The 26,508-nt window shown below is 45.0% G+C and overlaps 1 protein-coding gene across 21 annotated transcripts in view; it reads right to left on the reverse strand.

Annotated features, from left to right (window-relative positions):
* The window catches only part of ABLIM1 (actin binding LIM protein 1), a 293,495-nt gene that overhangs the window by 152,474 nt on the left and 114,513 nt on the right, over window positions 1–26,508 (reverse strand). The window contains exon 1 of one of the 21 annotated variants that reach the window (XM_029932619.1): window positions 12,166–12,310. The exons of the other annotated variants lie outside the window; for them this stretch is intronic. Coding sequence (XP_029788479.1) covers window positions 12,166–12,181 — 16 coding nt within the window. The 5' untranslated portion in view covers window positions 12,182–12,310. Of the gene's footprint in view, window positions 1–12,165; window positions 12,311–26,508 lie in introns of those variants that run through there. 21 annotated transcript variants of the gene reach the window in all.

Below are 26,508 nucleotides of genomic sequence, written 5' to 3' on the forward strand. Positions count from 1 at the left end.
TAACTCCACAATGATGAACATGGTGCCCCTGATTCTACTCTATTCTAGAATAATAATAGTAACAGCCGCAAGAGCAGACGGTCACGGGGCCCTTGCCACGTGCCAGGCATCATTTTAAATGCTTTACACATAGTAATTGATTCAAGCTTCACAACCGTCCTATGAAGTTGGCACTTATAATATGCTAATTTTCTGATGAGGAGGAAATCAAGGCATAGGGAAGTTAAATGCCTTGTCCAGGGGCTCATAATCAGTAAAGAGGAGGGCTGGGACTTGAACCCAGGCAATCTGGCTGCAAATCTCCCACTTTTAATCACAACTTGTTTCTCAGGTAAACCTCCAGGAGCCTGAAGGCACAGGGGATAACTCCACAAAGCCGCAAAGGTGAATGGCATGATGGTTATTCCACAAGCGACAAATGAGAAAGAAATGGACGTATACAGGGAAGTGTGTAGGAAGGTCAGGCTCCGATCCTGTCTCTACTAGAAAGCTTATCTGAAGGCAGTGTGACACCACCCTCCATCCTTACAAATTTAATTCTTCTAACCACCCACATGTTACTCTTATTTTCTCTGCAAGGGATCTTGGGCATTCCCTTTCATTCTGGGCTGCATAGCTACCCTGCTACTTGAAAACAACTCTACAGATCAACTGACCTTCATTAACCTTATTGATGGCAAGATCCATGTCTGAAGCTTTTCCAAATATCATCTCATTTAAATTAATCCTGACAATAAAATATGGAGATGGTCGAATAGTTTTTCTCCCATGTTTTTATTTTTTTTCATCAAAGGTTAAGAGACTAAATACGCCTTTTTGCATAAATAACAAACGTGTTTACAATGCATGACGGTCCACTCCTCCTCTTGCCCCACAGGCAGATATGTTCAATGTTTGGTGTTTTTCTGACCTTCAACACTCCATTTTTTTTTTTTTTAAGAGAGACCGATTACGAGCAGGGGAGGGGCAGAGACAGAGGGAGGCACAGAACCGGAAGCAGGTTCCAGGCTCTGAACTGTCAGCAAAGAGCCCAATGTGGGGCTTGAACTCACGAGCCGTGAGATCATGACCTGAGCCGAAGTCAGAGGCTTAACCGACTGAGCCACCCAGGTGCCCCATTCAGCACTACATTTCTTAACACTGTGCCGACCCCAGCTCAGTCATTACTTTTTTCCCTCCTGCCCTTACCAACAGGTCTCTACCACAGTTTCCGGTTAAATCTGTGGTCGGTGTTTATACTTTAAGAATGCAATTTCTGTTCTCCTAAACTCCGGGGTACATCCCGCAAATAGATTCCCTTTCCTTGTACAATATTTTGTTTCTCAGATTTACTCATTTCCTTTTCTTCCGCTTGCCTACTTTCTGATAAATAATCCATTGTGGTTATTATTATTATTTATCAGTTTTTTGTTGTAGATCTAGCAATAATGCTTTCCAGTGCTCAAACTCATCAGATAACTTACTGAACTCCTCCCCCACTTTTCAGTGGGCATTCTCAGTATCATTTTTTTGCTGAAGAAAAAAATGGAATCTCCTGCAGGGTTAGAGTTTGGCTCTCTGTCCTCTGGGAAGTGGTGGAGATGTGTTCATCTGCTACTGTGTGCCAGCACTCACCCCTGGGCAGCACAGCACCTCCAGGAAAATAAGAGGTACAGCCTATGGGCTGCACAACTCCTGAGGGTCTTCTCCACTCCAGGAGGATCAGAACAGCACCCTGGAGGGCAGCAACGCACAGGCTGCGTAACAAAAGGGCCTTCCCATCTCCTCTCCAAACACCGCCAGATCCTTGCACACGGTTCCAGTACCCAAGAGTTTGATCAGTTGCGCTCCATCCTAGCGAGCTGCAGCTCTGCCTCTGGCCTTGTTTGCTTGGTTCCTGTTTAGTATCTGCCTACTTATTATGCAAGCCCTCATGATTAGTGCTGTCGCCCTGTGGTTATGTGGCTTTCACGGTGGGCATGGCCTTTCCTAAGGGGGTCTCCATCATACCAGCTCCCTCCGATGGCAAGATGCCACTCTTGGCCTCTTGTTTCAAATGTCCAAGCTCACTGAAGGTCCCGCTGCACACTGCAGGGGTGCCTCTCACTCAAGACAGGGGTGATGGCAGACATGCCCTGAACCAGAAGGGCCATGACTTTCCTACAACACTGACGGCTTGCCATGACAACTCAGCTCTCAGACATTCCTGAGAGAGGGGTGACCTCTCTCCAAAGCCCCTCAACTACAGTATTTCTGGATATGCTCTGATAGGTCAAAAATGAATGCTATGTGTAGCATTCGTGTCTGACGAACGAAGCAGAAGAGCTCTGCACTGATGGTGGGTGAGACGGTCCCTGACAGGCTGTCCAAGCCCTGAACTTGCCCTTCTCTCCTTGGCTGAGAGGCAAAACCAAGGAAACCCAGTGAGCACGGTGACAGGAAGTGGTGATGCAAAAACATAGGGAAAAATTCTCCTAAATGAAAAAGTAGCTTCAGAAATACCAGGCTTAGAAGCTGATGAGGCCTGAGTAGGGGTTTCCTTTAGCTTTTCTGCTAAACTTGAGCCAAGAAGCATTTGACTTTGAATTTAGCAGCAGGGTCAGTTCTTAATTGTTTCAAGCACCCAAAAAAGAGGACACCAAACTCTGGCCAACTTCTGTTTAGGAAAAACGATCACTAAAAGATTCTACAATGATTTTGTCAAAACTTTCCCAGTTGCAAGGGAAGAAACCCAACTTCACCAAAACATACCCATCGTAAGAGTGTCTAAGATAGAAATGTGGGTGCCCAGGAAAGTACCTTCTTCTGTCTTCATCCAGTAAAACTTTAGGTTTTCCAACCTCAGTCTGAGCTACTGAAACATCAAATCAGTTCAATGCTTCATGACCAGCATATTTTAAGAAGAGAAGAGAATAGGGCGCTTGGGTGGCTCAGTTGGTGAAGCATCCAACTCTTGATTTTTGGTTCAGGTCAGGACCTCACGGTTGTGAGATCCAGCCCAGCTTCGGGCCCTACACTGACAGTGTGGAGCCTGCTTGGGATTCTCTCCCCCCTTCTCTTTCTACCCCTCCCCTGCTCATGTTCACTCTCTCTCTCTCTCTCCCTCTCACTCCCTCTCAAAATTAACTTAAAAAAAAAGTAAATCAAAACAATAGAAGAGAATAGAAAATAGAGTAAATGCATAGTTTCACAGACTTTTATTTTAGCCATTTAAATAAATAAGTGTGGGAGTCCTGGGTCTGGATGTGTGCAAGCACACTCCTGCTGTGGCCAGGCTTGCGGAGTGCCGCACTAGGCCCCAGACCACAATCTGGAGGCCCTAAGGCTGAGTCCTGCCCACAGACATGTTTTGTTTGGCCCACACAAAGATTTTTGTTAAAGAGAAAGTTGAATCATTTGCTGTTTAAACATCTGGAGATTTTACATTTTACATAAAAATTCCTATTTCTGGTCACTCTTGAAAATTAGAAACTCTGGCCCCTTGGCACACATACCCCCCCTCCCCCGACGAGAACTAGGTGGAGGCAGCCAAGTCGTTTCTCTCTTTCGAGGGCCACACGGTCCAGTTTGCCCCCAATCTCCACTGAGGTCACCTGCCTGGTTCTTGGTGGCATCTGTGCACACAATCTCTGGTTTTCACCATCCTTGACTCCTTCTTTTTGAAAAATTTTTTAAAAATATTTATTTATTTTTGAGAGAGAGAGAGACAGACAGACAGACAGCATGAGTGGGGGCAGGGGCAGAGAGAGAAGGAGACACAGAATCCAAAGCAGGCTCCAGGCTCTGCGTTGTCAGCACAGAGCCCGATGTGGAGCTTGAACCCACAAGCTGTGAGATAATGACCCAAACCAAAGTCGGAGGCTTAACTAACTGAGCCACCTGGGGCGCCCAGTCCTCCACTCATTGTGACCCACAAAGCTGTCCATTCCCCCTTCTGTGTGCCCATCGCTGTTCTAAGTGACCCACCAGAAGCTCCTGCCAAGCCCAACTGGCTACTATTCCTCAGACAGAGGTCGTGCTCACTGCTTCTGTTTTTGCCAATTGGACCACCTCTCTCTCATTTCTTCTTTATCTACTTGTTGCACTCCTATTCATCCTTCAAAGCCTAGCCTGCTATGACCTCTCAGCAGAATTAATCACTCCCTGCACTGTGGTCCCATAGTTCTTTAGTAGTTCTCTGTCAAGTATATTTCCCATTGCATTGTAATTACTTCTTTCCCTGTCTATGTTCCTTGCTAGAATATGAGTGTGTTCGGGTCAAGAACTATATTTTATTTGTTTCTGTTCTTGATTGCTTAACCTCTTATTGGGTTCTGAATACACATGCTTTAAAATTTTTTTTTATTTTTTAAAGTTTATTTATTTATTTTGAGAGAGAGAGTGTGTGTGAGCAGGGGAAAGGGATAGAGGGAGAGAAAATCCCAAGAAGACTCTGCACTCAGTGCAGAACCTGACACGGGACTTGATCCCACAACTGTGAGATCATGACCTGCGCTGATATCAAGAGTCAGAGGCTTAACCAACTGTGCCATCCAGGTGCCCCAGGATACAGATACACCTTTAAAAAAGTATAACCATCTCCCCCACCTATATATCATTCATTCATGTATTACTTCATTCAGCACCAATGATCATTTACTATGGAGAAGACACCATGTTATAGATACAAACTAAATTAAATGCCACTCTAACCATAAGAACTATACAGAACTCCTCAAGGCTGATCTTAAACAGCCTTTTTTTTATTCCTTTGAAACACAACTCTTCCTTTGAACTCCCAAAGAACACTGTTCACACCCTTCCTACCAACTTATATCCCCACAATCTGCATTCTCAGTCAGCACCCCTCCCAGCACTGGCTAATTCATTAACCTACCAAAGGCAGGAACTTTTCAGTATTGAAGTGACTCCCAAAATGCCTTGCAGAAAGTAGACCTCCAGAAATCTGTGATGTGATCAGTAAGCCCATTGCTTAATTGTTCATTGTTTCAGGTGGGGACCTTTACAGATGGCAGAACTAGCTGTGTCTTGTACATGAGCAGGAACCGCATAATTGGACTCCCATCTAGTAGATGCCACTCTTGGCATTGGCCCCCCAAACTCTGCTCCTCAGTGGCCGTCCAGACAGGGTTCCCATAAGTGACACACAGACATTCACACAGCCCATGTGTTACTTATGGGACCCTCCATGGAGCTGGGAACCCAGAGCCCCTGCCATTCTTCTGAGGGGTACTCAGCCAGCTCTTCCATTTCCCATCAGACACTCCACTCTGAAATAACCTTGCTATCTTTTGCTACCATTTTGGGGGCCTTCCTCACTTTTCTTAACATCTTCCTTCACAATATTTCACATAATGAACAATAACAGATAGCTAGAATAGAGGAGGTATAGTGGATATCTATATTTATAGATACAAAACACTCCAAGTATTAAAAATATATTGTAGCTCCTCAAAGACTAAAAAGGAAGTTGTAGCCTTTGTGCATCAAGATATCTACTGAAGCCATCTTTTACCAAAGGACTCTAAGAGCGCTAAAACCCCAGTGAAAAGGCTTACCTAACGGTACGAGAATTAGGATCGATGCCTACAGAGTGGCACCCCTGTGCCTTGGCTGCCAATCAGTGCTGCCTTCTCCAAGCCAGGCTGAGCCCCAGTTATTCCCGAGAAGAGGTGCTCTGTACCTTCGTCCCAGACCCACCCTGCCCACCCTCTGCCCATCCAATGTCCTATGCTGACAGCAGTATCTGGCCACCCGAATCTCACAGAAGGCCTGTTTTATTATGAACTATATAGCCTCCTTCTACACTGTAGGGGACTCAGTGAGAATAATGCTCTTTGCTTCTCTTTGACTTCTGTGCATTATTAGTAAAATGGAATGGAGAGGCTACTTACATAAAAGTTCTCACTTACCTGCCTGAAGGACTGATCATTTTACCCACAGAAACGATGGATTAACTAGACCATGTCAAGGCGTGGTCCCTGGACCAAGAACATCGATACTGCCTGGAAACTGCTAGAAATGCAAACCCTTAAGCCATTCCCCAGACCTACTGAATCAGAAACTCTGGGAGCAGGGCCCTGAAATCCAGGTTTTAACAATCTTTCTGGGTGGTTCTGATACCTGCTAATGTTTGTGGACTATTGCTCTAGACAGTAATTTGCCGTAAGTATTAAGAAAGCCAGCATCTTCCAAGTATTCAAACAAATCAGCCTGTTTGATTGCAATGGGGCATGGAAACTAGCCCCTTGTGCCCTCGAGGGCACACTGGACCATAAGAGCATTAATCATGTCAATGTGAACACAAATACAATGTTTCAGAGAAAAGAGGTCAGGCTTACAAATATTCGCCCTCCCCAGTGTTAACAAAATTTGCCCTTGAATACACAGCTCCTGCCAATTTGGGATAAACATACCTCTCAGTATGAGTCACCATCAGGCTAACACACAATGAAATAGGAAGCTGGCTGATTTCTACTGTGGTGTGCCCAGGTCAGGCTCAACCACAATGGGAGAAATCTGCACCACTCACCGATCACTGAACCTTCTGAAAAGTTCTCTAGCTCTCTAATGCTGGCTCAGGAAAACACTGGGCATTCTGACTTTCGCATACTAGAGACAAACAATATCAGGATTCTCCTTCTTGCCCCGCAAGGGCTGTGCATATGTCACAGAGTGGGTCCCCTCCTCAAAGTGAATTAGATGAGGTTTTCATTTTGGTAGGGTGAGTCTACCTTAGGATGTCTTTTCTGCAGGAATTTGGAAAAGTCAATTTGTTGTTCTAGAAAAAGTTTTTGTGATAGAGCACGAGCTGTTTCATCCTTTCTAGCCACCTGACCAGGTAATCAGAGAGGCAAGAGGCATGGCCAAAGTCTGGGAGTAGCTGGCTCAATCCCTAGCTTAGATTTAGATGTTCACTGTCTCCATGTTCTTAAGTCCACTCCCTCATCAAAAATTGTCCTCAAGAGCTCCAGGTAAATTTAAGTCACTGTGTCCCTTCTCTTAGATTTACTGATATATTCAGCCTTAACTCTAATTGTAGAAATGAAGTCTTCTTTAAGTTCTGGATAAACATTTTTTAGACATCAGTGGGTAGATGGCACAGGGAATGGGATTTATTATTTTTTTAATGTGAAATTCTTTTCCTTAGCTTTGGAAATCCCAGTATCTGGACGGCCCTACTGTAGTGAAGGTAAGCTGGGCAGAGTCTACTTCTGGTGAGAGTAGCACTTTCATTTAGATCACAGTAAGAGCAGTTCACACTTGGGTTTTTTCCTTTCAGGCAGAATATGATAAAAACTGGAGCTTCCTTCTTTCCAAAGATGCAAAGTTCAGAACCAAGTTGGATGCATACATCACCCATCAAGACAATTTATTCTGAAACCTGTAACATCACGTTGTCTCCTTTAATACATAGCTTCTCTTTAGACCTTGTTTAGGAAATGTCATTGTCATTGGTGTCTCCTTGAAAAGGTTGGGGCTCTTCCAGTTAAGGAAATGATGAAGAAGCTAGACAAGCCCAGGAGTGGGTAGGGGTGGGGCATTAAGCATTATTCTGGGAAGCAGAGTTGGAAAACTGACTTGAGGAGAGGCTATTAAACACTAAAAAGAGGCCTGAGGGGCAACTCGGACATGAGGAATAGCTACACCACAGAGAAAGATCTACTGTTCTCAGACCTCCCAGAGATGGAACAGAAGTGGATTTCAGTTACATCAGGCAGTGTGCATGCACCTGAGTGGGTAGTGCCCGTGTGTTTGGGGGAGGAGTGGGATGGGGAGCAGATACCATTAGAGGCACCAACACTAGACACCTGTAAAGGTTGTTTTACAAGACTGTATATGAAGTCAACAAATACTTGAGGAGAGAGCACTTTCTTAAGTCGTAGGGGTGACTCAGCTGTTGTTTCATTTCCTTGGTGTTTACCTCGGTGTAGAGAGTAATTCTAGAAGAATTTACAGAAGGGATGGGCGCTTGAGAAGCATTATCAGGAAGCTGAACTTGAGTTAGGTCTTTGACAAACACAGAAAAGGAAAATATACGTATTTCCTGCAAGGGCCAGAAGGGCAGCATGTCAGAGGCTGGAGGGGGGAAATATCTTCCAAGAGATTCAAATAGGTCCAGTGTGGGGAGAAGGGGAGGGGAGGTGCAATTAGCAGAGGCCTGGGAACCAGACAGGCCTGGGTGGAAAATCAGCTCCGCTACTTTCCGGATAAGTGATCTCTGGCAGGTTTCTAAGCTCCTGCCAGCCTTCTCTTCCTCATCTATTAAAGGGGAGTAATGCCATTGATCTTGACGGTTTATAGATTAGAGACCATGTATTTAAAGCTCTCAACACAAAGCCTTCCATTTAGTATGTGTTCAATAACCAGTGCATTTAATAACATTATAAATAAGAATAAAACAAGAGGAGCTTAGTCAGGGGTGGGGAGGAGGTAATTTAAGGACTTAAAAAATCCTCAATGATTAGCAGGAAGCTTTGAATTTTACCTTAGCACTCATCTAGGTTTTTGAGCTGGATATATGATGACATCGGTGTCCTAAAGGGATTACTCCGGTGCCAGTCTGTAGGACACATCGGAGACACAATACACCACTGTTCTCAGAAGCTGCCAGGAAACAAGATGGCCGTGGATGTGTGTGTGTGTGTCTCCCATTCCCCTGAACGTCAGGTGGAAAGTAAACATCTCCCCCTCAATGTGGACTGAAAGGAGTTTCACTGGATCCCACTCTACCTTAAAAGCAAGTTGAGCCATCCAATGGTCTCAGAAACCAAACAAAAACTGGTGTGCCCAAATGTAAAATTCTATTTACCTTGAGGTGTGTCTCCCTCACTGCTAAATTCTTAGTCTCTCATGTGGTTTCCAAACCCCAAGCATCCCTTATTATTTAAATCAGATGAGTGTTCACGTAACTTACTCTCTAGTGTTTATTCTTGTTTTCTCTAACAAAAATAACAAATCCCTGTCAATACTTTTAAAGCTTGCACTGGAACACACGCACAAGCTAGACAATCATAGCTTTTAAGTGAGAATGGTGGGCCTCTGGAGTTTAGATTGCTCAGAGCCTAGTCAGGAACGCAGATATTGACTGATAAACCCACAAAACTCTCTCCTGCTTAACTGCCACAGGATACAGCAAGGGGAAGATGTCCTTGAACACATCAGGGAAATAACCATTTCATCAAGATTCCAGGATCAATAAGTGTCTGCAACTGGAAGTGGATGGGCAACCGGTTAGCAGAAGGAAACAGAGGGAGGGTCATAATGTCCGTTCCACACTAGCAGAGAGAGGTGTGATGTGCCATCAAGCTTTCTCTCCCGTCAGGGTCAACCCCAAACCAGACTCGTACATGCAAGCGTTACCCAGGAGAGAAAATAGTGGCTCAAACCAATGTGAGCTAAGCCATCCTCAGTGGTGGGAATAACAGAGAATCTATGTCCCTCCATCGCAAAGTCCCCCACGTTCCTCAGGAAGGACGCTGCCAGGATCTGAACCTGCTCAGGGGGGCCTTGTGTCAGCTCCAGGGGGAAGCAGCTAGGTGTCTCTGGGAGTAAGAAGAAACGAGAGAGGACTAGAAAAGTCTCGGGATGAAGACACAGCTTCGGGTCCCAGCTCTGAGCACAAGCCGATCTGTTTCACCTGTGGAGAATCTATGATGGGCAGATACTAAGTAAGCTGTGCACTAAAAAATTACCGATGGAGGCACAGTGCTGCTTTGGAGGGGCTCCGCATCGAGTGAGCGCACAGTGTATGTCCGCACACTGTGGTACGTGCGTCACTGACCATGCACGCCACCTGATGGAGCACAGAGGATGAACACTTGGTCCAGTTACTCACGGTGTGACCTTGAACAATTTCTGACCCTTTCTGAACCCCAGCTTTCTCATCTCCAGGATGAATGCCTGGACTACGTGCTCCCCTGTGCCCTTCTAACTTTAAAAGCTCTTTAGAAGCTCTTGTGTACCCGCCCCCCATCCTGCCTCCCTCCGCTGTTGGCTGAGGTTGGTGCAATCGGAGCGCTGGGAGGCAGGAGCATGGACTGGCACAGACCTTAAAATAAAAAAGGAACAGCCTTTAATCAGTGGCTAAGGGCTAAGATAATACTAGTATGTGACCTCTCGGTGGCCGGTCCCAACATGCTAGTTAGAAAGTGGCTACTGACTTGTAATGTGAGCACAAACCCAGGCAATCAGAGTTTGGGGACATATGCAAGGACTCAGAAAAAGAGTTGCTCCTTGGGGATCACTGATCTGTGGTTTAGAGCGAGTCTGGGGCTTTCCTGGGCTCTGCGGGAATGGAATCAAGACGTGGCTTTTGTAACCCCCTTTCCCATCACCCATAACTTACTTATATTGGGGAAACAAACTCAAATCTATGAGCAACAGAGATTAGGGCTGGGGTTATTCTAGTTGGATGGAAGGTACAAATGGAGAACCCTGGCTTTTATTAAATGTCAACATCTGTCTGTATATGTGACTCTGCGGGGTCCTGAAAACATCCCCCAAAGAGAGGGAACATCATTAGAAACATCTTAATTCCCACTGAAACATTTCACTCAATTACCACTTCCTCAGTGAAAGACCAAAGCTAATTCAAGTGATTATTAAAGACACAGAGGAGGGGCGCCTGGGTGGCTCAGTTGGTTAAGCCTCCGGCTTCGGCTCAGGTCATGATCTCACAGTTAATGGGTTTGAGCACCCATGTCGGGCTCTGTGCTGACAGCTAGCTCAGAGCCTGGAGCCTGTTTTCGGATTCTGTGTCTCCCTCTCTCTCTCTGACCCTCCCCTGCTCATGCTGTCTCTCTCTCTCAAAAATAAATTAAGCATTAAAAAAAAAAGATACACAGGAGCAGAATGGATAGAGCAGAACCACATTTCTCTTTGTCCTTAGGTGCAGCCTTAGTACTGTGCGCTGTCATGATCCTACTTCTCCAGCCATCCATTAGTACAGCAAAACCAACCTGAGTTTCCAGCAACAAGAATCAATTTTGGTTTGGCATGTTTACCTCGGAGTTACTCCCTATAGGGGCTTTCAGTGAAAATAGATACAGATAAATCACTGAAATGGTTCAAGGCAGACCCAAAAGAACAGACATCTGTGTTTATGGAGAAAGTGATGTCCGACAGCAAGAAAGTGTGGCAGAATAAATCCAAGCTCACCAAGGAGCAAAATTAAAGGGTGGTTATTCACATTATAAAATCATGTGTTGAAGGTCCCTAAGACATATTATTAAGGGGGAAAAGTCACAGAAAAATGGTAGAATGATCCCATTTTTATACTCCTCCTGACTATCTCTCCCCACCTCTTATTGCTGTCTAGAAAGATACACAATATTAACACATTTTCCTTTAGAGAGAAGGGGGAATGGAGGTGGACAGGGTAGGGGCAGGGGGCTTTCATTTTCCCTCTCCATCCTCCTCTGGCATTTCACGTTCTTAAGACATTATTTTATGTATTACTCAGATCATTAAAACCAAGGAATGCTGTGTTCTTTTACATTTTCCAGATAAACTAATGATTTCAACCAGAATTCCATTCTGGAAGATGTAACTTACAGCTCAGGACCACGCCCAGTTCAGAAAATAATGTACACCTGTGCGGAGTGCCCCACCTTCTCCCTTTAGACATTCTCCTCCCCACCTGATTTGCCCCCTTTGCGGACATCGTATCCTTTAAAAAGGTGTTTGGAGGGGTGATGAGAAGTGCCGCGGAAACGGCAGGTGATTAAAACAGCACACCTGAAACCTTCAAAACAGCCCGCTTCTCTTTTCAGCCCAGCTAGGCTTGGGCACGTCCCAACATAGCACAAAGCTGGACCCTTTCTCGACACATCTTCATTAACTTACTGATTGGAGGGGGGCGGGTAAGGAAGAGGACGAAGCCTAGCTAGGATGGGGTGGGGGGCAGGAAGGCAACCCTCAACCGCGGCAAAAAAAATTCAAGATGCAATTCCAATCAAGAGACACGCATTATGGAGCTCAGCTGTACAAACACTCCAGAAATAGGATGTGCTTCAGACGCCGCGGCGAAATGGAAGGTTCTTAATGACTTCACAATACAGAGGTTCTCGCCCCCAGAACATGTCTGCCTCGCGTTTCGATGGATCAAACCCCAGGAGGTGGCCGAGCCCTGCAGCACCATTGCAACTTCTGCAACCATGCACCGGGATCGATATTTATAATTACCTTTCTCCTTCACCATGGCAACCGGGTCCTCGGCGAGCGGCGCCGGAAAGAAGCGGCAATAAAGTCTAGGAGAGAGAGCGCTCCCGGGCAGACGGGCCCGCGGTCTAGACGCTGCGAGCTGGAGCCCCCGGCATCCGCGCGCGGACTCTGGGGCTGCTTTCTAAAATCCCGCCCCCATCCCAGGGGGCCGAGCTCGCGCGCCCGCCCCGCGATCGCCGCCGAGTGGCGGCCGCGCCCAGCTCGGGGACGCGGCCCCGGAGCCCAAACCTCTCGCTACAGCTGCTGCTGTAACAAATGCAAAATTCCCCCGTCCTAATCTCTGCTCGCTGACACCACTTTGCATTCCTCGCGCCGAGGCCGGGAAAACGGGCTACAAAACGCTCCCTCCCGGAGCCTGATAAATCATTGCCAGGAGAGGGGGGCCGAGGAACCGCCAAGGGACTGTTTCAATAAACAAAACTAGTCAATTGTTAGCTCATTAGTTTCCTAGTACCGCGGCTCGCCCTTCTTATTCCGGCTTCTTTCGGACACACTGAATAAATGAAATTAACCACAGTAGAAAAAAAGAAGAGAAATAATGCGAGCGACTCCAAGTTCATTTTCTTCAAATTTGGAGGCTCAATTATAAGGAGTAAAGATTGGCCCCGGCGCTCCCCCTCCCCAGCCTGACTCCCCTCCCCACTCCCGCCCCAACTCGCCCTCGGTTTTCCTGAATGGGGGAGAGAAGCCCGAGGGGATTGAGACAATGAAAGCCCGCCCAGGAAGAGGATCTTTCAGGATTCGGTTTCTTCCAGGATAATATTCAGGATCAAAGCAAAAATCTGACTTGTCCAGTTAGGTAGGATTCCGCCTTCTACCTTCTCTCTGCTTCATTAGAGTTTTCTAGACCAGCCCCTTGGATATATGCATGCATGACATGACGTAGGAACACTATCCACAAAGTCAGGGGCAAACAGCCACACCCACACCCCTCAGGCCAGGTGCAGCCCCACTGGCTCCAGACAAGGCTTTTGATTTCAGACCCACGGGGTCACAGGTCAGTCTTCGAAGAGCAGAGAGGGCTTCTGGGTTCCTGAAGCCCACGCCCACCCCATTCCAGCACCTGTCTCCCAAACCCAGATCCTTCGGCCCCACCCCAGCCCTGGCCACCCGTGGGAGAAATGGGATGAGCAAGAGACAAAAAGGCAGACGCATCCCCACTCAGGGAGAACAGCAGATGGCCAACACATCTTTCCCAACTGGAATGCACAGCCAGTATTACACTGTATTTACTGCAAATATTGTAGCGTGTTGGGTCTAAGAGAGCCAGGGTAACAGAAAGGAATGAAGTCACTCAACCTGCCTCATCTTTGATTAGGAGGTTGTTTATAGCCCACTGAGGTTTAGTGGGGTGGGGAGGCCCTTGACTGCTGGTTTTCTGATGGGTAACAGTAGCAGATCTCAAGCAGCTGTGACATTCCTACATCTGTGACTCAGGGCTTTGCTATTAATAGCTTGAGTGTCTCAGCCTGAAAGGGCTAAGTCCCCTCCAACCCCTGAATCGTCTTTTCTGTGAGACGTACTTTGCTCCCACTGCTCCCCGCCCCCACTGCAGCCCCACGGGTCATGTTTCTCCTAAGTCAGTGGCCAGCTGGAGTATAAGTGCCCCTTGAAGCAGCTTTTCCAACCTCCATTCATACCCAGGAGCCAAGCATTAGAGCGGCGCTGCTAGTCCACAGAGATGGGCGGGGCTCTAGAGCACGGAGGGGACAAACCCTTTACAGCCCCCAATTTTCACGCGTTGAAACTGCACTTGTCTGCTCCTGCCCCCTCCCCCAATCACCCTCGGAGCTCATAAAGAGATGCTGACAAGCAAAATTAACCTCAGAGAAGTGGAATTAGCTTGGTGCTGTGAGCCTAGCAGGTGAATGTATTTTATTATATTTTTGCTGCATAGGCACGGAGGCACTTTTCTCCAAGGCTTTCATGTTACTCAGCACAAAGCTAAGGGCACAGGGCTCTCTCATCTTCCTCCTTCCTTCCCCCTCTCACTCTGTCCCTCTCTCCCTACTGTATACCTTGGGGGATAAAGTGCACAGACCTGACGGAGAAAGGCTCTCTGGCAGCTTTAGAGACTAAGCTAGTGGAATGACTGTTGGTGCCTATTCATTTTCAGAGAAGCCTTTGCTAAAGGAAAATACTACATACTGGTTCAGAGAGATTCTCTCCCTCCTGGGTTTTCCACAGAAAGAATTTTCCTGCACCACAAAGTGAGTGAGTCACCGGCATTTAGTTGCTAAATAACAGTCATACAGTTGAAGTTCCCCAACAATCAGGCAAGGCTACTTTAGGACAAAAGCATCCACTGGTCACTTTTAAGATAACCAAAGAGGGTATTACTCAAGTTATTTTTGGAATGTGGGAGAGTAAAACGAAATTGTTTTTGTCTCTTTGCCTCTGGCCGAATAGTTAAGGGCTTAGAGAACAGAGCCAAAGGGTAGATATTTTCTACGTTCCAGTTAAAGCTACAAGCGGTGCAGCCAAAGAAAAATCCAAGAAAAATATAAAAAATATAAGGTTCACAAGACAGCAGGCCTTTTTATTCTTATTAGAGATGATTTCCAAAGAACGTCTCTTGGTCTCATTCCACTTAAATGAGAGAAGACTTCCTCATAACAGACACCAACCCAAGGATTTATTTGTTGTTGTTGTTTTTTTTTTTTTACCGAGAAGGACTTGTGCTGTCTTCCTTTTTCATTCACTCACAAAATGAAGCAAGCGTTATGTAGAGGACACCCTTCTGACCAAAGGACAGAAACCATTTTGTGGTGTTTTTTTTTGCCACTCTTGGCAAAAATTCAAGAGTACATCAGTTAAGTACAAGCCCTGCCAACTGAAAGGGAAATGTTGCAACCAGAAAACAGGCAACCCGGCAGAGCCCTCTTCCTCATTGTCCACTCTCTTCAACAGACCCGTAGATTGCCTACTGCTTGTGCACCTGTACGGCGGGGATTTCAGGACCTCTGTGACCTCGGGACCCCAGGCTTCCAGGCATCACACATCCCTCAACACATTAGGACCCACTGGCCAAAGAGCATGCAAAATCCTTCCTAGCAGAATCAAGCTGAAAGGAAACTCAAGATGGAGTTCCTTATTTGCTTTCTATTTAATGTTGACATTGATCAACCTCACTGCAGACATGTATGGAGCACCGCCTGTGTGCCAGGAACAATGCGGCTGGCAGTTCAATCACAGGAAGAGAGAAACCAGTGCTCTGGGGTTGCTTAACATCTATTGGAGGAGATGCATACACACTAACGTTCTCAATGAAATAAGGAAAGTGTTAAAGACAGAAGTAGGGTGCGGTGGGCTCCAGGCAGTGCTGAGCCCAACTGGGAGATGGGAGAAGCTTCCAGAATGAGTGAGAAGGCAAGTAAAAGCTACCAAGTGAAGAAAGGGGGAAACATCATTCATTCCAAGCAGAGGTAGTGAGGCGCAAGAAGACACATAGCTCACTGTTCACGGGGAACAGGAAATGGCCCAAGCTAAGGCTGGGGTGGTGGGTCACAGAGGGCTCTGACTGCCGCACTCAGGAGGTTGGACCCTAGACTTGATGTGGTTAGAGTCTCAAGCCTGAGCTACCTGTTTCTTTCCAAATTAAGTTCCAAAGACTTTTGCTTCATCTCAAAGTGTGCTGTGGTCGGTTTCCAACAATCTTGCCTCCTTCCTTCAAATTAGGTGTGTTGGTGTATGCATCGCCAGGCAGGTGTCTACGTTTATTAGTTTATTTAAATATTTCCATGATAAATAGAATAAAATGTAGCCACGTACATCTCACGCATAGCATTCTAAGTAACTGGACATTTGGGATTGGAGTGATGGCTGTGAGCCCCATAAAGGCAAGTAGGGTTCCCCTCTTTTCTCTCTTCTCAAGGATATCCAGAGATAGAAGAAGCTTATGAAAAGTTTTGTTTGGAATCAGAGCGTAAGCGAAAACAATAAAGCTAAATTTCAACATATCAGTTTTATAAAGCAGTTTAGGTTATGGTGAGTTAGCAGAACACAGGAAAGCAGGAAAATGTGTCACACCTATACCAAATTAAGGATGTTGAGTTATGTTACTAATGTATGCAACTTTAATTTTGTTTAACACTCTCTGCCAAAATAAACTTTATGCCTTATAATTTAAGATGTGTGTATATACATAATAGTTTATTATGTACAGTTAATTCCACTGTTTTGGCTGCAATAAAATCAATTTTGAAATAACAGTTTGCAGTCCTCTGGAGATAGATAGGGGTGCTTTGAACGTAAACACCAAGACATCTTGGTTCCCACCCAAGATATGATGATTCAGATTCTCTGCAGAGGAGGCGGGAGCTACGGCCAGTTCCCTGCGTGACTAAGGATCACTGGCCTTGCGTGCTGGTCTATGAAGCAGGACAATGAATGTGAGACGCACAAACACAGCCATACACAGGCCACCGCATCTACAGAACAATAGCCCAGTCGGTTAAGCGTCCAACTTGGGCTCACATCATCATCTCACAGTTCATGGGTTCAAGCCCCGCACTGGGCTCTGTGCTGACAGCTTGGATCCTGGAGCCTGCTCAGGCTTCTGTGTCTCCCTCTTCCTCTGCCCCTCCCCCAATCGAGCTCTGTCTCTCTCTTTCTCTCAAAAATAAACAAACATTAATAAGTAAGTACATAAATAGCAACAGCACAGTCTGTTAAGCCTCAGACTCTTGATTTCAGCGCATGGCATGATGGTGCAGTTTGTGAGTTTGAGGCCCGCATGAGGCTCTGCACTGACAGTGCGGAGCCTGCTTGGGATTCTCTCTCTCTCTCTCTCTCTCTCTCTCTCCCTGCCCCTCTCCCATGCTCTCTCTCTCTCAAAATAAATAAAATAAACTTTAAAAAAATTAAAAAATTTTAAAAAAGCAACCCTTCTTGGTGGGTTAAAATACCAATTATCCAGACATTGTGAACTTAATGGAAATTTATCAGAAGTGATGATTTCAGTTTCTTATGGCCCAAGACAAATTCCTAAATGTCTAGCCCTCTTGATCTGCTCTCATGTCCTCGCCAGAGAATTCCTAGGATTTTTTCCATATGAATCTCACAGACTCAATGCCCAGCAAAGTTCTTTTTCGTGAATCCTTCAAGTAGAGTTATTTCACACTTGTATGCAAAACTTCCCCATCGTCCTCAGGAGCCAATGCTGAATTTGGATCTGAGCAATAGTTTGCAGCTTAAGAAAAATTACTAAGATGTAAAGCTCCCTATAAATAATCCACTGAAGATATAAAGTGCAGAGTGAGCATAAAACAAGCCATTTTCCTACGTGTTTACTGGAACCTATTACCAGAATTCAAAGGATCTCTTGATAGTAAGAGAGTTTCATGGAGTTTAGGCTAATTTGAGGCATGTGAGAAGTTCACAAGAAATACAGAAATAGCTCTCAATTACTTGGGAAAAGGCCCTTTATATTTATATATAATATATATATTTTTATATATTTATATTTTTGCTTTATCTTTTTTCCTTAATATTTCCTAGGTAGAAATACAGTTAGTGGGGAAGAACAATCCAGATGCTAGACCATCTGGAACTATGATGGCTTCCCTAGCAACATTCTCTTTTTTCTGGTACTCAGTGCCACCGGCGCACTGAGCTGGACTCCACTGCAGTGCAGGATTTGCATGCCTATTTTTGCAAAAGGCTCTGGGGACGAAAGGGGTCACATGTGAGTGTCATTATTCATGTAGTGATAAGTGCAAAGTAGGAATGCACTATTTGATGAATATTAAGAATAAAAGCTCCTCGCTTATCATAGTCAAAATGAGTATTCATTTTTTTTCATTTTGATAATCAGATGGACTGATTTTAAAAATCTAACTCAAATAAAGCACAAGTGAATGCAGTCTCATAGGTACGTCAATTTAGTAGTTGCTTGAAAGGTGCAAAGCCATAATTCCCCTTGGAGAGAAAGCAAGCTGAAAAGAAACATAGCCAGGCAGTCGTTTTCCCCAGTCCCCTTAATAACTAGCCCTCAGTACCACTTCTGTCACCATTTACAGAGTGTTTATAATGTGTCAGCCACCTTTCTATCACCGCATTGAATCCTTGTAACAACTGGATGAGATAATGTTATTACACTTCACACATGAGGAAAGCGATGTGTTAGAATCCAAAGCTTTGTTGGGCCTTCTCTCCACAGAGCTTGTGAAAGAGCGTTTCCTGCCCTGTCCCAACCACACACACACATTTTTTTGAGTCAAGATGTGCTCAATGTACACTGACTTCTTTGGCATTTCCTTAAAACCTGGCGATATAGGAACACTGCATTTTACTTTGCTTGTATAAAACAGTCTTCTCTTGATACTGGATCCTTTGTTAGCTGGGCTTCTTATGAGAGGACCTGCTAGGTGAACAGCACCATACATAACCTTGGCCTGTTGGGCCATCCTTGGCTGGACAGGGAGGATGGTATATCCAGATCCACGTATCACGTCTTTTTTTTTAGAATTTTTTAATGTTTATTCATTTTTGAGAGAGAGAAAGGCAGAGCTTGAGTTGGGGGGGGGCGGGTGGTGGGAAGCAAAGAGAAGCAGACACAGAATCCAAAGCAGGCTCTGGGCTCTGAACTGTCAGCACAGAGCCCGACACGGGGCTTGAACCCAAACCCACAAGCAGTGAGATCATGACCTGAGCCGAAGTCAGATGCTTAACCAACTGAGCCCTCCAGGTGCCCCAACATATCACGTCTTTTAAGGCACAGTTCAATCACTCACCCTGTGGAATCATTCTCAAGGACTAGCATTCCTATGGTTTCCATAGAAAGACAATTTAAAACGTTTGTGGGGGCTAGGAGGATGGGTCAGCGAGTTTTTACAGTTTACAAAGTCTGCATATGCCCCCACCCTCGTTTAACCTGACAACTCTAATCATGCCCTGGCACGCTGCCAGAAAGCAACTTCTCTCTCATTCTCCCCAGATGTCTCTGCCGTCATCTGTGGGACAGGCCAAATAAAGCATGCAAAGTGCACAGCAATTAGCGCATGTGCGGCCACCAAAAGGGCAGCACTGTCACCCAACAATTGCTACCCATTGTCTGGGGGGAGGGGTCTCCAGTTCTTGGTTCAAGGAGAGAAAGGGCTAGGAGAACTATGGCATAGGGAACACTAGGCCATGGAAAAAGTAGGCGTCGCTTGCCTATGCAAGGTGAAAACTTGTTCATGGTTACACAGTTATTTAGAAACAGGTCAAGACTCCTGATGTCTTACCTCAACCCAGTGGGCATTAGCCACATGGGCAGCCTGATGAGACACAGCCAGGGTTTGAACTCCAGCTCCGCCAGAGGCTGAGTAACCTTGGGCACAGGATTTTCTGTCTCTGGGTTTCAGCAGTCTCATTTGGAAATGGTAATAATATGCTCTGCTGGTGAGGGGTGAGGACAGGGCCGCCTCAAGGGCGTTCAGCCTGTGCAGTTACACGCGGCCCGGGCTCAGAAGGGCCCTCCATTTGGTTCAATCGTGTCATACTGATATGTGTAATAATTTAACTCTGAACTTGTGTTTTATAGGTGACGTCCACCAGGACAGGGGAGCATGCACGTGAGCAGAGGAGACAGGTGAGGAGGCTGACCCTGCACTCCATTTGCACATGGTGTTCGCAGGGCCCCGTGAGCACAGAACGCCAGGCCCCGAGGTCCATGCCGTGAGTTCACGGAAACTCCAGGGGAAAGCGAGGCATGGTGTTCCACCTACCACCCAATAGCCACGGCCAACCTCCATTCGAGTCGGAATGCTCACTTCAAGTGCAGAAAGAAGGCAATGGTGAATGGTCTTCCAGAAAACAACCAACCAAGAAACCCTATCTTATCCCTTCTGACTCCGATGGCCAGTATTAGCCAACCATTTACATGGAAAATGATGACATGGAAGAAGGAGGAAGGTAGGACGGCCCATTTCCCCCTTCCTTCCATTGACAAGCCAAGGACAGAGAGCACTGGAAAATGTGCACGCATCAAGAAGCCAAAGAAAAACAGCTGAGTTAGTTGTGTGCAGAATCCTCACTCTTTTTTAAAGAATGAAATACGTATGTGTCTGCAATCTATGAGATATGAATTGTATAACTTCAGTGATTCCACATCATATCTGATGCTCTCACATCTGCATTTAAAATGAACGCTGCACAATATAAACATGAAAGGTCCAATTCATGTTAATGACATAAAATTTTACTTTATTTGGAACATGAAAGAGCAAAGGAAAGCACCGCGACAAGGTGAGACAGAGTGTGGAAAAAGGGAAAAGGCTTTATATTTTAGTGCCTTTAGTGGGATTTTATTCCTGCACTTCAAACAAGGGGTCCCACATTTTCCTTTTGCACTGGGCTTTGCAAATCCTGTGCCAGGCGCGGGGTGAGGATGAGCGATACTCCACATGAGATGAAAGAGCCCTGAGCCGAGACCCACTATGAGAAAAGGCAATAACAAATGTTTCGTTTCTTATTGCTTCATCAATTGACAACGAAATAGGATAGGCTTGAAAACTGTAAAATTCCGGTTTTCAACACCATTTTAGGATCTCAGGAGCCTTTTGAAAATATTGAATCTGGGGGATTTAACTTACAATGCCTTGAAAGATTTCAGTACCTCATGATCCCTTGGTATATGACCTTTGCTGCCAAGTGAGACACGGCGTGTGGTGCCGACCATTAAAGAAAGAATGGACATCGATGTGAGGAAATCCTCCCGGGAAGACAAAGTCATTCTCCTCAGCCCATTCACTCATTCAGCAACTATTTACTGCATGCTTACTGAGGGTCAGTGGCTGATCTATGTGTGGGATATCACAGCGAACATACTAGAAATCTTTGCTGGATGGAGTTTACATTTTAGCTATGGAGGCGGAGCAGAGCTGGTATAATAAAAAAATATATATGGCATATAAATGATAAGAACTATGGGGGAAAAAATCAAGCCTGGAGGATAACGTGCTGGGGAAAGGAATTGGGGTTTTACGTGGGTGGCCTAGGAAAGCATCTTTGAGAAAGTACCATTTGAGTAGGCCTGACGTAGGTAGGAGCATAAGCAATGTGTTATCTAAAGAGCATCTCAGACAGAGCGAACAATAAGCCCAAAGGTCATAAGATAGAGCTCATCTGGCGTGTTCAAGGCACTGAGAAGGCCAGCGAGGCTGGAGGCAAGGACCTGGGAAGGCACTTGGGTTTTGTTGTTTTTTTTAAATTTTTTTTTAAATTTATTTTTGAGACACAGTGCAAGCAGGGGAGGGTCAGAGAGAGAGGGAGATACAGAATCTGAAACAGGCTCCAGGCTCTGAGCTAGCTGTCAGCACAGAGCCCGACGCGGAGTTCGAACTCACAAACTGTGAGATCATGACCTGAGCTGAAACTGGGCGCTTAACCGACTGAGCCACCCAGGCACCCCGGCACTTGGGTTTTAAATGTGAGTGAGGTGGGAAGACCTGGAGGGTTTGCACACGGAAAGCTGTGCTCTCTGCTGGGCATTTTCTGGCCAGGACCCTCCTGGCTTCTGTGTGGTGACCAGAGTGAAGGCGAGTCAGCACAGATGTAGAATATTGAATTAGTGCATGAGATTTAAAAAAAAAAAAAAGAGCTTAGAGTGAGAAGGTGACATGACAAAATGAGATGAAGGAAAGGTTTATAGAAATAAGGAACAGCAATAAATGAAACACTAAGGAATAGAAGAGACACTGATAAAGTATCTAATTCCTAACCTAGGAAAAAGCTTGAAATGATCTCAATGAATACAGAACAAAGCATCTAAAACAAAGAGAGAAGACCAATAGATGTTCAAAATAAAGGAAGACTTAAAAAAACAAAATTTTATGTCCTGGATGTGGAGAACGTAAGAAGCAGAGGCTATATTCAAAGATTAACCTACAAGGATTTCCCAGAAATGAAAATAGGTATGATGTTGCAGATTTAAAGAGTATAGATCTAATATTTTGGCAAAATTTGATACAGAATGGGAAGTCCAAGTCCCACCCTAAGCTTCTGAACTTCCAAGGGTATCATTCTCCATTTGTCCAGGTAAGAAAAAAACCGAAACAAAACCCTATACTTCACAGAAAGAGAAAAGCTCAGGCTCACCTCAGATGTCTCAGCAGCTCATGGATGTGTAGAAGACCATGGGGCAATTCCTGGGAATCTTGAGGAAAGAAGGTGGATGTCACAAGCACCTTACATACAGCCCGAATGTTCAGACATAGGAAAGAAGGTGGATGTCACAAGCACCTTACATACAGCCCGAATGTTCAGACATCAAGGTAAAACCATCACAAACACAAAGGTGCCCAGGAAATACAGCACCACACACTCTTCCTGGGCAACAGCTTGACCACAGCACCCAGCCAATTAAGAGATGAGTCCACATAAACTCAGATATTGTGGTAGAGGACCGGCAGTGAGAAGGAAGTTCTATTATATATGACCCTGATTACTGGGTTATGGGTATAGAAAAAATGAAAATGTCCTGAGTACAAAGGGTTAAAAACAACATGAAAAGGATATTATAACTAACAAAAATCAGGAGGTGAGTAGGAGGGTTGCTGTCCTGGTTTTCACAGCAGGAAGAGAGTGACCTGCACCAGACCGTCCAAGATTCTCAGTGTTGGCATCTCTTAGAAGAGTCTGAAATCACACAATTGCTTCATCTTTGCTTAGAGGTTATTGCCAACCTCATCACTATTTTCATACATCAGCTCCTGCTACTTGGACTTGGGAAGGCAAATGTCTTTAGCATTCTTTAAGAAAAGGGAGATGACAAGGGGCACCTGGGTGGCTCAGTTGGTTAAGCATCTGACTTCAGCTTAGGTCATGATCTCGTGGTTTGTGAGTTTGAGCCCCGTGTCAGGCTCTGTGCTGACAGCTCAGAGCTTGGAGCCTGCTTCAGATGCTGTGCCTCCCTCTCTCTCTCTTCTTTCCCCACTTGCTTTGTCTCTCTCCGTCTATCAAAAATAAATAAACATTAAAAAATAAAAGAAAAGGGAGATGACTTGCCTTTGCCTTTTTACTGAATTTTTTCAAATTATTAGTTCAAGAACTGAAATTATTGCTAATTTATTTATATGTAGGATTTCTATGGCATCTGCCCTTCATAAAGATGACAAATGATAGCCACATGGGGTTTTATTTTATCTTTCTCATTATCTAGCCTACATATTCATGAAAATGCCATGAAATTCCTTATGAAAGACTTTCATTTATCAACATATGTCCAGGTGTAGTGCTATGCCTTGCGGGGTGCTGCCCCATCCATTCCCCTTCTGTTCCCATTCTCCCCTTTTGAATGGGCACTGAGCCGTATGACTTCTTGCCTTGGCCATGGCTGACTGAATTATTAGTAGACTCTGGATGAAGTGGGAGGGGGTGGGGCTGGGAAACCCATATATCAGCTGGCCGAACACTTACAATTCATATTCTGCCTTGAAAAAGACGAGCTGAGGGACACCCAGGTGGCTGAGCTGGTAAAGCAGCTGACTCCTGATTTCGACTCAGGTCATGATCTCACAGATCCATGCTCAGCCCTGAGCCTGCTTCGGATTCTCTCTCTCTGCCCCTCCACTGCTCACACATGCTCACTTGCTCTCTCTCTCTCTCTCTCTCTCTCTCTCTCTCGCTCTCTCTCAAAATAAATAAACCTAAAAGAAAGAAAGAAAGAAAGAAAGAAAGAAAGAAAGAAAGAAAGAAAGAAAGAAAGAAAGGAGCCGGGCCAACTGGGTTTTCACTCTCGGGAATCTGAACTAAGAGACATATAGAAAAGTCCCAGTCAGTGGTGGGTACTTGCATTACAAGGTCAAGTAAGGCCAGGCCAAGGGCACACATCACAGAGCCACGTGAATACCAAATTTCCAAGGGGCAGAGCATCCGAGAAAGCCAAGAGGGAAGGAGGAGAAAAGGACATTTCCCAAAACTGAACTGATGGTCCTGGAGGGGACTGGAACTTTACACTTTCTGAGGCTGGCTGTTTGGCATTTCCTGTGTTCCTATGAAACTTCTTTCTGTTCTTAGACGTATACATTCTCTCCTTTTTTGGGGTCCCTCATTTCCCTTGGACATTCACTTCTTTTTTTCTTAATTTTATGTGTTTTATTTTTTATTTTTGAGAGAGGCAGACAGCACAAGCAGGGAAGGGTCAGAGAGAGAGGGAGACACAGAATCCGAAGGAGGCTCCAGGCTCTGAGATAGCTGTCAGCACAGAGCCCGACGCGGGGCTCGAACCCACGAACCCGTGAGATCATGACCTGAGCGTAAGCCAGACACTTAACCGACTGAGTCACCCAGGCGCCCCGGACATTCACTTCTACAATTCAAACCTGGTTCCTAGAAACATCGCAGTGGGTGATTTAATGCACCTGGAAGCAGCTTTCCACCAATGACACATGGGGAGGTAGGTGACAAATGCCTCAGCTGGACTGTCTCGGAGGCATATTCTGCACGTATCTCCCTGGCTCCCCAGTAGTTCAGCTTTGGCTACCCACACTGTCCATTCACCTTTTATTAGCTTTCCTCCCCTACCCATGCTTCCTGGGATCACCCCTTTTTTTTTTATATATGTTTATTTATTTAGTATATATATCTCATATATATATATATATATGTATATATATATATATATATACATATATATATATATGAGAACATGAAGGTGTGTGGGGAAGGACAGAGAGCAAGGGAGACAGAGAATTCCAAGCAGGAGTTCAGCACTGATAGCACAGAGCCAGACGCGGGGCTCAAACTTACAAACCATTAGATAGTGGCCTGAGCCAAAGTCAAGAGTCAGACGCTTAATTGACTGAGCCAGCCAGGCAACCCTCCTGGGATCACCTTCTAAATAAATAATTTGTCCTCAAATTCTTGTCTCAGGGTCTGCTTTGGGTGGAGTTCAAAACAAAAGAGAATTTAAACTTAAATTCAGAGGATTCATTCTGTCTTTTATGGTAAGTTAAAAAAAAATAGTCTCGATCCTCTGATCACTTTCAACTAGTCCTTTACTTTAAATCAGAGACAACTTCTAAATAAAATAATACCCTGAATTAATGAAATATGCTCATCAAACAATATATTTTTTTTCTCAAGAGAATCAGTGGTGAATTGGATCATTTTGTTGTACAAACACAATGGAATTTGGATGCACACACACTGTGCTAATGCGTCTCTTCCTTTAAAATATGTAAGTGAACCTACTTGGATGGACTTTGGTAACAGGGGTCAAATCTAACAACAGCCTCATAAACAAATATGACCCCAAATATCCAGTAAGCCAGCAATTGTGTTTTAGGCAGAAGGATGTGATTTACAACCTTTATCAAGTTCTACAGAAATGAGTCATTTCATAATGATGTCCTATTGTATTTACATATATCCATGAGCTCTCTTTAAACATTTTTAAACAGCTGTACATTTCTACAACCCAATGAAAGTCTGTCCTAGTACTACATGCCATGTGTCAGGTTGGCTGTATTTCTGAAAGAAGTATACAAAGTGGTTTTATTCCCTTCCTCCCTCCTCACTGCTCCCCAGCAAAATAGAGAACACTCTGCATATGATTGGATTTGTTAGGGTTTGAGAAGATTAGAGGAAGGACAGGAAGAGAAATATTTAGAACTTAAGTTCTCCTTGGTTTTGGATCTGGATGACACAATATAGTTTTCCCCTTCCTATATATCAAATATACTAAGAGCGCTGAATATGCACCAGTTTGCTTCACTGGCTATTACATTTGTACACATAAAAAAAGCACTAAGCCTCAAGAGTAGCATTAAACCATAGCATCATGCAATTGAAAGCAAAGTGAGCAAAAATCAGGGAATAATGAAGAGAAATAAATTAGAGTTGGCTCATTAATTATGCTAACAAATATTTCCTGAGCATCTATAATATGCATAACATCACTTCTGAGGGGCTGAAAGCGGTATACAGATCAAAGATGCCTAGATTAAGCCCTCCATGAGCTTACATTCTACTAGGCAAATAGCACAAGTATATAAAATAACTCTAAAGAGGTATCGAGGGGTTGGAATCAGAAACACTGAGAAAATGCTACAAAGGTGTGAGGGGCAGAATGCTTGTCGCATCGGGCTCAGCGTCTCCCCAGCGGCTACCCCCAGAAAACCAACTAGACCACTCCTGGTACCCGGATGAAGAAGCTTCCCAAAAACATGTTGGAACCAACTGCTTATATCCTCTTAAAATAGACCAACTGAACCATGATCTGTGCTAGACCAAGTTCAGCTGATAGTATTCCTAAACAAATTAACATCACCTAGTTATTTCTAGCAAGGATAATACTGGACCAACTGATGACCTCAACAA

The sequence above is a fragment of the Suricata suricatta genome, chromosome 2 (assembly GCF_006229205.1).
Source record: "Suricata suricatta isolate VVHF042 chromosome 2, meerkat_22Aug2017_6uvM2_HiC, whole genome shotgun sequence".
Classification (NCBI taxonomy): domain Eukaryota; kingdom Metazoa; phylum Chordata; class Mammalia; order Carnivora; family Herpestidae; genus Suricata; species Suricata suricatta.